Here is a 12,174-nt window from a genome sequence, read left to right as displayed (position 1 = left end):
GGCTGAGGTGATGGAGGAGAGGAGAGGCAGAAGTGGGGCTCTAATAGGTTGAAAGAGATTCTCAGTGAGGATTTTGAGGCGCGAGATTTTGAACGCAGAGAGGAGTGAGGTGTTCGCCCGCTGTGAGGGCTCAGGCGTGGGGCGAATTACATGTCCAGGGTGGAGAACAGAGGCAGGAGGGGGTGGAGGAAGATGTTCTCTCCTCGTTATCTAGCCTCACTGTTTACCCAGATTCCTACTCCCAGATAGCATCAGCAAATAAGCCGTGGCCAAGTAGACGTGCTGTGGGACCGAGACAAGACTGACCGGTTGCCTGGATGGACACACACACACACACACACACACACACACACACAAACATCAGCCAAACCTCCACCCTCTGGAAGAAGGGCAGAGGCCTTTCTCTCAGTAGCCCAGGGAATCCCAGAAATGTTCACATCATGGATCGCACAAATAGTTTCTCATTACACCACAGACCCGGTTCAATAGGAGCTGTAAATCTCTAACTGTATAGGCGTCCTGTGCAGAGAAGGACAGGGGCGCACGCCATCGCTGGTTAGCTGTTGGTTTTTGCAAGTAAACATGTTGGGCTTCTAACAAGCTCTACCCTCACTCAGTATTGCTTATATTCCTGAGGTGGAGCTGCTTTTGGATTAGCCCATGTGATGTGACGAAAAATCCAGGCTCATTCAGTGTTTCACTGATTTGAATAATGCAATGTTTTAGGAGATGTGGTCCTGCTTGTCGTCTGTTTTCGCAAAATATATATTGATCAGGGTCACTCAGATGATTTAGATATCATGATCTAGGTCACGTCCAAGGATTTTCCCCCACTATGAACGTACTTATATGTGCTTATGTGTTAAACTCTCGGCGTGAAATAATGATGAAATTGAATCATTGCTCATTTCCCGACTTAGTGAGCAAAGGGTGAGTTATAATATTTATTATAGTTTTGTATTTTTCATCATTTTTATATTTTTGTTGTTTTTTTTTTTTTTTTAATCTCTGTTTTCCACCCAGAGAAGTTACAGTTAGTCTCCAGAGTGGGTTTGCTCGTTTCAGTTTAGCTTTTATGGTTTAAAAATGTTTCGTTTTTTCTTAGTTTTAATTAGTTTCAGTTTTTTCTTTAATTACAATGTAGGGGCTGTTTGTCAGGGGCAAGATTATTATAATTTTGTATTTTTATTTTTATGTATATTTTTATATATTTTATTTTTATTTATTATTTTTTTATAAATTTTGATATGCTTTATATTTTTATTTATATTTTTGTTAATTTTATAAGTATGCAGGTAGTTTTTTTTTTTTTCTAAGTCTGTTCTAAAGTCTAATTTTTAATTTGATCTCAGTTAGGTAAAATGTTTTTTCACACCTAGTTTTAGCTCTCAGTTTTGTTTTATTTAACGATAATCAGCTTGGTTATGTCATGCATTTCTTTCCTTCTCCTGAACATTTGGGAGTGAGTGGCTCCTCGCTGGCTGACTGTATCAGTGGCACCACGATGGCTCTTTGATGAAGCAGGAATAAAGAAGGGAGATTCAATATTAGCATGTGGGCATTACATCGCACCGTTCATTATCTCAACTCTCAATCCCCTCCCCGCCCTCCCTCCCTCACACAGCTGACCACATCCCTCATTCATATTCCACCTCTCTCTCTCTCTCTCTCTCTCTCCATTTCTTCATCCCTCTCTTTGTGCGACAGAGTGATGTGACAGTAGAGAGCAGACAATGTCGGGTTACCCTGGTAATTTGGGAAGCAGGACGGAAGTATCCTGGGCGGGCGGCGTCCCTCCCCCAGTCCGGCCCGAGTCCCACTGATGATTCACCAGCCTGCACGACGAAGGTTGGTGACCCCAATTTGAGTGAAGCAGGAGGAGGAGGAGCAGGAGAAGGCGGATGAGAAAAGGGGGATAATAAGGAGGAGGAGATGGCGATACCTACGTCAGTGGCACTTGCTAATAGGCAGATGTCCTTGTCCCTGACACAAGTAAATCAAGTCTCTTGAGGATGGGAGAAAGAATGAAAGAGAGAAGAAGAGGAGGAGAGGGGGAGGGAGGAAACGAGGAAGGCAGAGATTGAGATTGCCGTCCGGCGAAGGAGCAAAGGGGGCCGGGTCAGACGGGAGTGCGTGTGTGGGTTAAATTATAAGCAATTAGTTTGGCCTCAAAGCCCACCCTGAAAATGTTCTTTTGATGATGTGAAAGACGGAGAAAAAAAGACGGAGGGAAGCAGCGGCAGTTGGGAAAAGTCTTTTAAGGAGTGCAAGATGTGCAGGGGTGAGTGGGCTGGGTCAGGGGTGAAGCAGAGTGAAGAGAGAGTGAGGAGAGGAGGGAGGAGGTGGAAAAAAAGAGGACGTTGGGACAGAGGACAATGAAAAAGAGGCCGAGGCCGAAGGAGGGAGAGCGCCTGAGAGTACATCATCCTCCCCTCCATCCCTGTGTGGGAAGCGTCTGCAGTTTTTTTGCAGTTCTTCTGTCCACAGACTCAGTTAATGACCACAGGAAGATAAACTTTCACAAGTATGTGATCTTCCCTCAGATTAAATAGCTGTGTACCAGACAGCCACCCGGCTCTGCCAGGGCAGCTCTCCCTCCAGAAACACCGTCATCCAACCACAGAGCTGCCTAACAAACCCCAGAAGCACATTTCTTAATCGAATGTCGTCCTTTGAGGCCACACAGACATTTCTGAGAAATTTCTGCTCACTGGAGTGGTACCATATTGTTTTCCCACATAAGAAGTTGAAAATAATAATCATACAATCCTTTTTGAGAGTGGGCACACAAAACAGAAGTCAGGACCGGTTTTGTACCCATTGAAAGGCCCAACAGGAAACCACTTCTCAAATACCGCATGACTACTTCCTATTTTTGTCTAATTAAAGAATTGTTGCACTGAAATGGAAACTGCTTCCATGGCAGGCTCTGGCTGTCTGTGATACACATCACATTTAAGTGTTTAGGCTGGCTCTGTTTTGACCTTTGAAAACGCCCCACTACTCAATAGATCAATCTAATGAAGCAGCTTATATTGAACTTGAGATAAAATATGTTAATCGTTACTGGTGCATGTGTCATTACTGCAGCAACAAGTATGAAAATGAATCAAAGATGAAATATATGAAGCATAAACAGTAAACAGGCAAACTGTAAAAACATCAGAATATGCATTTTATAAGAATAAGAAGAAATGAGAATATAATGAAAGCAGATATTATGGCGAATACAAGTGATGTGCAAAATGTTTCATATTGGTCTCGTATTCAGATCCACACAGGCCAAGTTAAAAAAAAAAAAAAAAAAGATCACTAATAAAAATCACTGTATTATGTGAAATGAGAAATGTCAACGGTTTTGCTAACTCATCCACTCACACACAGCCCACATTTACACTCACTAATATAAAGTGGCACAGCCGGCACTTCTTCCCCTTCTGATTGGTCAGGATTATCGGTCACGAGTGGTGAGTGTGACCAATCAGCGTTGATGCCGGTGAGTCTTCAGCATCACAGACACTCATTAGCAGCATCTTCCTGTGTTTACTCCCGCGGGAGAGGGAGTGGACCGTGATGAGGTCTGTGCACTTTGATGTAGATAAATGAAGATAACTTTAATCTCACACTAATGAGCACTTCCCTTCTCCTCCCACCATCCTCGTATGTCTTCCTGTCTAGACTGCAGTTGTGCATGTGACCCTCATCCTTAACTGTGCGGTTGTAACATCTTGATGACTTATCTGGGAACCTGTGTCCCTCCATGTCGAACATTCATCTGACAGAGAAAAGAGACGCCATGTTTCAGTATCTCGATGCTAACGGAGGAAACTATTGCAAAACTTTTACTGAAAAAGCGAGTCCTTGAGCCAGTGTTGAAGCTTTGCAGTCTAATCCTGAAGGGGTTGTTTGGTTTTGGGGTTGGGGTCTCTGTCGCTGGCATGCTCCCCTGCCGGCCGCTTTATCTCCCTGGCTTCTTGAGTTGGGGAAGTGAGTCTGCCATGCAGCGCCTGGCCCTCACAATCACTGGAGCTCCTCCAACATTCCCCCAGTGGCAAATCAAACAAACCTGGGGACTTACTGTGACTCAGCCATTCCTCTTGTGTCTGCCCGCCTGGCTGCCTCATCAACACCTTCGCAACACAATGGCCACTTAACAGTATATATCACCCGATCCATTCATTTTCCACACCGACTTATTCCAAATCAGAGTTTTGGTCACAGTCACGCTAGTAAAAATGAATTAATCAGTTAATTGTGTATGCCGTATGTAGTTGGGGTTTAGCAGTTTTTCCACTAATTGATATAAATGTGTGTATGATGCGCCACCTGGAAAAGCTGTCAGACGAAGGGACATGTCTTTGCTTTATAAGTATCATCATCATGAAGACATAAACTCTATGAATGTCACAGCTGAGGACAAAGAGAGTGTGTGTGCGTGTCTGTGTGTGTGTGTGTGTGTGTGTGTGAGAGAGAGAGTGCAAGAGAGAGAGAGAGAGAGAGAGAGAGAGAGAGAGAGAGAGAGAACACCTTTATTTATGTGGCACTTTTCTAAAAGTAGAGGCTACAAAATCCTTTATGGGGAGCCATAAAAACAAATATAGAACTTATTTACATAGTGAGGAGATTAAAAAAAGAAAGAAATGCAAGCAAGAGAGGTCTGAAGAATAAATAAATGCATACATACTTTAGGTTGGATTAAGGACAAGAAACAAGACTAAAAGCAGACGTGTCAAAAAAAAAAAAAAAACATAAAATGAAAGCACGCCCATGAAAGTAGGTTTTAAGACAGGATTCATGGGAGGAAAACTATTCCCATGTTCCCATCACTCCCATTTACTCTACTGGGAGACACCACATTGTGAGATTCTGGCACTGTTGTGCTTTTGATGCTGCAGCGTTTTGCAACAGGAGGCTGTTTCAGGTCCCATTGACTCTTCAATCGGCTGTGGGAATTCTTCGCCTCACAGCTGGGACTCGCGCTCATCGTCCGCATGATCAGCAGATGTGTTAATGCAGAGCGATCATCTTTGAACATGACAACATATAAGAGAGTTTTGTCAATCAGAGAAAAAACGTATTTTAAACCAGTCTGGTGGAGTGACACCGGGGCGGCACATGCTTCATGGAAATGAACACGTGATGTGACGTTCCACATAGCTGTGTCTAAAGCGAGCCTCTCCTCTGCCTGCAGCACAATGAAGCAGAGCAAGAGGGCGAACGCTGAAAAATACATTGTCCAGAGGTGACTGCCCAATCATTTTAGTCTCCCGGCAGCAGTTTTGGGCAAGGGCAGAGTGTGATTAAGTGGCTGCGGCCATGTATTTTTGTAAGTTATCACAGACACTTGAGAGGAAGTGAGAGAAGGCCACAAACAGGAAGGAGCGGAATGTGCTTCCTGTTGGCCAGCGGTGTTAGACAGGGCAGATTCCTTGTACCATCATGACCGACATACATGCACACACACACTCTGAAAGGAAGAGAGAGGGAGAGAGAGAGAGAGAGAGAGAGAGAGAGAGAGAGAGAGAGAGAGAGAGAGAGAGAGAGAGAAATACACATGCATACTAAGAGGTAAGAATGTTTTTCCACTGGAATCAGGGAGAAGCAGACGGCCAGGAAGGAGAAACAGTGTGAGCAGATAACATTGAGACAGTTTGCCCCCACGCACCAACACAAATTAGGGAGCACGAATCCAACTCCACTTCTTCCAGAGACACCGTTCACATCACATTTTGAGCTCACGTCGACTTACACCTCGGCAAACTGCGGCAATAATAAGGTCTTCTAGCTGACACAAAGCCAAAAACATTCGGAGACAAGTCGTGTTTATGCACTGAATGTTTTCATGAAGACGACGTGGACACCAATTAGAGATGAGAGAATGTGAGCTGATGGGGCTGAGGGCTCCTGGTTGTACAACAGTACGCCTGGGTATATGAAATTAACATTGGTTGCCCTTGAGGGCTTCCTGATTGAATCACAGAGACGCGATGACGTCATACACGGTTTAAGTCATATTTCGCAGCGGGGGAGGGGAAGGGACAGTGAGAGACAGAGAGAGAGAGAGAGAGAGCGAGAGAGAGAGGATGAGTCACAGCCTCATTGATGACTGTCTCCATTGAGTGGTCAGATAATTCAGGTACAAAAAGAGACACAGGCACAGTGCGACAGCCTAATGGCACTCAAATAAAATGACTTATTGGGAACTCACAAAATACACCTTTTAGGAAGATTAAATAGTCCTGATGCCCCCCCGCCGCCCCTCATGTTTGGGCTGGCTCGAAACAATGAAGCACCCGGCTCTTCTTACATATGACAATGGATTCAAATAACTAATTTCAGAGATGTTCGCTGTCGTACTTAATACCCGGTCAGAGTTAATGGGATGCATACTTGCGACTTGTCCGATATCAATACATCTGAGGACCTGCAATGTGACTCGGTGTCAGCTGCATCTAAATCTCTCAGTCAAGAAATGTTTTGGATCTTTAATCACAACCACTCAGGATATTAACTTGGTATCTGTGATGCAAGGATTCTTTGTCTCACGGCCAAACGTTTTATGTTGCTGCCTAAAATGTTTCACATGCAGCCACACAATATTTTCGAGGGTCTGGACGTTAGAAATCACCTTAAATAATCAGATCAAAAAAATTTCATCATGTCATATTAATATCAACATGCCCTTCTGGAGAGCCGAGGTTCAGAGGTGTGGATTTTGAACAGTTTGGCCGAATTCATTTCACTTTATGAGTTTTGTCACTGCCAACTTTTGACGAGGGAGGCATTCCCAGTGCATCCTCAAGGTGTCCAGAGCCAAACAATCTGATATAAACAGACTTTAGCAGGTAAACACGGTACATGTCACTGGAGTACACTCACTGGACCACACTCCTGTCCTGCATTATTACAGTTACAACTAATTCTACTGAGGCAGTGCTCCCTCAACATTTTTTAAACAAATTTGCTGTACAAACTTCCCACATATTTCCACATGAATGACTGGCAATAAGGATTTAATGAACAACTCTGCCTCAAAGAAGTGGAAATGAATCATTGTGCTCTGCAGTGACTACACACTGTTTATCTCCAACTCATCTTAATAGGTCTGCAAATAAAATCCTTCCATTTTAATTTACAATCTTGCTCTGTGACCTTTGTTTACACGACAAAAACATTTGAGGCGGAAGATTTTATAGACAACTCAGACACAAGGACCTCAACAACAGTTTAACAGGAACCGCTTTCGGTTGCTTAATCAAGAATGACTCTGGGAAATTTATTTTGGTGACCAAATGCTCAGAAATGATTTTTTTTTTTTTTAAAGTTATCCAGACTAAATCCACAATTAATTTTCAAATACAAAAAATATTTTATTCAAAAGAAAAAAATACAACATTTAATTTGCCTCAGGTAAATAATTAAATGCGAGAGAAACACCAATAATTTCATTACCAGAATTCGAGCTGATTTTGTTTGCCAGCCCCATTTGACACGTTTCACAGGGAGGCAGCAGTGCTGGTGGCCTTGAGGTCAAATGGTTTAAGCCTCAGTTAACAGCACATGAGGCTTTCACATTACTCCTGAAATAGATGAACAAGGTATACAACTCCCTCTAGTGCTGGGAAAAGGGGACTGCGTGCCAGGGTTTGTTTTTCCAGTGCAGTCACACATGGCAACATGATCAAGTCAACTATACTTAATGCAGGCCATGTTTGCCCCATCAAAACAGAGCCAACTTCATAACCATGAACACCGAAAGCAGAGCAGCCACTTCAGGCAAAACAAACGAGTCATTTTACACCGAATGACATTTTTTCATTTTAAACAGTGAACACAAGGCTCAGGCGCTCACACTTCAAAACAGTATGAAATCACGTCCTGACAGCGGATCAGCGCCTCTTTCTGCACCCCGATGGGAGTCTGCAGGTCGGACACCTGAAAGTTCAGCACGTCGATGTCAGACGCTCCAAACGTGGCCTCCACCTTCACCTTCTCGTACATGTGGAACTGAACCCTCTTGTTCGACATGGATAGGAGACATCTGAGGAAGCTTTCTCTCAGCACGGAGCGAGCCCGCTGCTCCTCCTGCAGCCGGGCAGGGTCCGCCGCCGACGCAGCGGAGGTGGGGATGGAGGCGGCACAGAGGGCGATGAAGCGAGGTGAACTGGGGTCAAATCCTCGGCTGTTGGGGTCGGGTCCTCTGGGCAGGCGAAGCACAGACACCGGCGTTGTCATGTTGAGTCTTCCTGGTGACACAAGCAATAGGAAAATGCATGAACCCTCCTGTTACCTTCAAATTTACTGACATTTTTTATCAGTTGGCATCTAAGTGACCTGACCTCCAGAAAATTATAACCATTGTTTCCCAAGTTAATGTGTCAGGTACTTTGTGTCTTACTGATGACCTAAATAGCCCTTTAAATAAAACACAGCACTCCCTACTTACTCCTCTTACACCTCAAAGTTCATGTGGAAATCATGTTTTTCCTCCCAGATGTCACATTAACTATCAGTGGTCCTCACACTGCTACAGCTGTGGTTATGTTTAGTTAGGGCCCTAAAGCAGAGGGAGTTTTTTTTTTTTGCCCTTTATAAACGGCATGTTATAATTCCTCAATGTCACCAAAAACAACTAAAAACAAATGTGTGTAAAATGTTGATATTTCTTAGATGTTTTTCTAAAACAAGCTCGCCACACAGTTCAACGATGTGTACAAAATGCCATTAAATTATGAGACGTCATGAAATACGAAGTCAACAATGATGTTACTCGTGTATTGACATTAGAAATTTAATGACGCCAAACTGAACCCAAAGATAACAGGAGGGTTACACACTAAAGTTAACCTCCACTGTTTGGGCTGTAATTAACGTGAACCTTAGCAACAAGCCATGAAAACATGAATGCGTTGCTGGCCATCCCTAAAAAGCAAATTAGCATCTGTTTGACACGATATAAAAGCATCACATCGTGTTTTAGGGAGGTTAGCCTCCTAATCTCACCAGTCAGCCGCTCCGTCTTCACACCAGCAGGAAACAAAATATCTGCGTCTGTCTGGAAGTCACCGACCTCTCATATCATTTATGCTGCATTTAAGTGCTCGTAAGCTCGTCCTAACTTTACTTCTGGTGTAAGATTTAAAAGTGAAAAGTAAGGTTTAGTGTGCGTCCAGTGCGAGCAATCTTCTTCTTCATATTTGCGTTTCCTGTCGCACTGAAAACCAACTCTAAATCACGCATGCCGCCCCCTGCTGCACCGGAGGCTTATTTTTTTTAGGGTTACGGTTAGGTGAAGGTTAGTGTTTGGCTGCATTTGGCAAAGGCTGTGGAAAATGAATATGAGTCAATCTGAGTTCCGTCGCTATACTAGGAAACGCAAACTGGCGTGCCGGAGTGTGTAACACGGAGGGTTTCGGTTTTTTCCGCTGTGGCCTCCTTTCTCTCCGCCGTTTTTCCCCTCAAGATGCGACCCTTAAACGTCACATTCAATTCATTCTTGGTGGGCCTGCACCTTTGCACTTTGTTCAGTCCGTCATAGTTATAATATTCCCTATGGTACGTGAACGCAGCTTTGCTTCCACCTTTTAAACGGGCTGTGCTGCCCTCTACAGGCTGAGCAGCAAACTACTGCTCTCATCACATTAAACGGTGTTTCCCTCTGTTATCATTTATCAGTGGTAGCCTACATCACCACAACAGGGAAATTACCACCAGAGAAAATATGAAATTGAAATAGACATTGTAAATTATCTAAAACTAAACAAATCTAATAAAACGTTGACGAAGTAATGATTACATCGTGACTACATTTTTTTTTAGCAAGAGAACCTCAACATGAACACCAAACAGTGACACAAAAAGTGGCCAAAAATGTTTGTCAACGCACCACAGCTGCACTAAAAACACAGAGGAAACACTAGACATCATATGCAAATAGTTGTATAGTTCATCTACAAAAATACCACCTTGAAAAGACATATTTAGGCTACCTACATACATACAGTTAGGTCCATAAGTATTTGGAGAGAATGACACAATATTCATAATTTTGCCCATGCACACCACCACAGTGGATTTGAAATGGAGTAATTAAGACATGATTGAAGTGCAGCCTTTCAGCTTTAATTTAAGGGGTTGAACAAAAATATGACATTAACTGTTTAGGAATTACAGCCAATTTTATACATCGTCACCCCATTTTCAGAGGCTCAAAACTCATTGGACACTTGACAAAAAAAGCAGTTTCACGGGTACAGGCCACACCTGTACCCGTGTTATGCCATGACGAATTAAGAAATTAAAAGATCTGGAGTTTATTCCAAGTGTTTGCATTTGCATTTGGTAGCTGTTTATCACAACCATCAACATCCAAAGAGGTGTCTGTGCCGGTGAAGGAGGCCATCATTAGGCTCAAAAAGCAAAGTATTATTGTCATTGAAAAGAAATACATCAAGGTGCAAGCCACTGGTGTCACTCAAGAACAAGCGCATTAGTGAAGAGCCACTGCAAATAAAATAATTATTAGAGTAATTACTCAGAGTGATCACTTTTATCCTAGGACAGGGGGCGGCAGCCTTTACCACTCAAAGAGCCATTTGGACCCGTTTCCCACAGTAAAGAAAACACTGGGAGCCACAAACCCTATTGACATTTAAAATGAAATAGGCTAACACTGCCTATAACGTTTTTTTTTTTTTTTTTTTTTTTTTTTTTGCCTTTATGCTAGGCTATATATAAACAAACCATAATGTGTTGCATTTATGAAATCAATGGACTGCAGAGAAAACGAAATTACATTTCTGCATGCAACAAAAACATTTTGAACTCCGAAAATAAGACGCTGGGTTGAAGGTTACTTTCAAGTAAAATACTCAATGTCTATTTGAGTCCTTCTTGTAGGCTATTTATGAAAAAAACGCCGAACTTAAATTATCCACCGGCAGCAAACCAAAAATGCCGTCCTCTCTCTGTGTGCCGTCATCCTTTTACTGGCACGTGCAGTCAGCTGTCAGCCTGAATAATAAAAGGACTATTTCACTGAACAATTTAAAAATATGAATATATGCAAAATAATAGGCAATTAAAATATTTATCATACTTGGTTAATGTGATTTCTGCTCCTGAACCTCAGCGCACAGCGTCTGCACATCTGGGGTCCGTTTCACGAAGCAGGTTCAACAAACCCCGAGTCTTACCCTGAACTCTGAGTGGATCTACTCTGAGATGGGAAACTCTGAGTTTTCGGTTCCAGAACAGCTGATTTGAGTTGGTTTGATCAACTCGGAGTCACTAACCCTAACCCGAACAAATATAGGCTACATTACACAAAAGTATTCGCTCACCTGCCTTTACTCATACTATGAACTGAAGTGCCATCCCATTCCTAACCCATAGAGTTCAATATGATGTCGGTCCACCTTTTGCAGCTATTACAGCTTCAACTCTTCTGGGAAGACTGTCCACAAGGTTGAGGAGAGTGTTTATAGGAATTTTTGACCATTCTTCCAAAAGCGCATTGGTGAGGTCACACACTGATGTTGGTCGAGAAGGCCTGGCTCTCAGTCTCCGCTCTAATTCATCCCAAAGGTGTTCTATCGGGTTCAGGTCAGGACTCTGTGCAGGCCAGTCAAGTTCATCCAGGAGCTGGGCCAAGCCCAGCTCCTGAAAAACAACCCCACACCATAATTCCTCCTCCACCAAATTTCACAGTCGGCACAATGCAGTCTGAAATGTACCGTTCTCCTGGCAACCTCCAAACCCAGACTCGTCCATCAGATTGCCAGATGGAAAAGCGTGATTCATCACTCCAGAGAACGCGTCTCCACTGCTCTAGAGGCCAGTGGCGGCGTGCTTTACACCATTGCATCCGACACTTTGCATTGCACTTGGTGATGTGTGGCTTGGCTGCAGCTGCTCGGCCATGGAAACCCATTCCATGAAGCTCTCTGCGTACTGTACTTGGGCTAATCTGAAGGTCACATGAAGTTTGTAGCTCTGTAGCAATTGACTGTGCAGAAAGTCAGCGACCTCTTTGCACTATGCGCTTCAGCATCCGCTGACCCCTCTCCGTCACTTTACGTGGCCTACCACTTCGTGGCTGAGTTGCTGCCATTGCTGCTGCCAACGCTTCCATTTTGTTATAATAGAGCTGACAGTTGACTGTGGAATATTTAG

The 12,174-nt window shown here is 43.4% G+C and overlaps 1 protein-coding gene across 2 annotated transcripts; it reads right to left on the bottom strand.

The window, feature by feature from the left end:
• Nucleotides 1–7,246: 7,246 nt before the first annotated feature.
• gemin7 (gem (nuclear organelle) associated protein 7) lies at nucleotides 7,247–9,228 on the bottom strand. Of its 2 annotated transcripts, none has more exons than XM_030066203.1 (2): nucleotides 9,004–9,228; nucleotides 7,247–8,242 (listed from the first exon to the last, which is right to left on the bottom strand). In XM_030066203.1, the coding sequence occupies exon 2, from the start codon at nucleotides 8,233–8,235 to the stop codon at nucleotides 7,849–7,851; it is 387 nt and encodes a 128-aa protein (XP_029922063.1). In that variant the 5' UTR covers nucleotides 8,236–8,242; nucleotides 9,004–9,228; the 3' UTR covers nucleotides 7,247–7,848. The 2 variants fall into 2 exon arrangements, with proteins under 2 accessions (XP_029922063.1, XP_029922062.1); XM_030066202.1 differs by having other exon boundaries at nucleotides 7,247–8,246; nucleotides 9,004–9,223.
• Nucleotides 9,229–12,174: the final 2,946 nt, after the last annotated feature.

The sequence above is a fragment of the Myripristis murdjan genome, chromosome 13, assembly GCF_902150065.1.
Source record: "Myripristis murdjan chromosome 13, fMyrMur1.1, whole genome shotgun sequence".
In the NCBI taxonomy this organism is placed as follows: Eukaryota; Metazoa; Chordata; class Actinopteri; order Holocentriformes; family Holocentridae; genus Myripristis; species Myripristis murdjan.
Note: the sequence above shows the minus strand (reverse complement) of the source record. Positions and strands in the feature narration are given on the sequence as shown.

Excerpts from the sequence above, each read along its gene's own strand:
- gemin7 (XM_030066203.1), bottom strand. The coding sequence starts at position 8,235 with ATGACAACGCCGGTGTCTGTGCTTCGCCTGCCCAGAGGACCCGACCCC.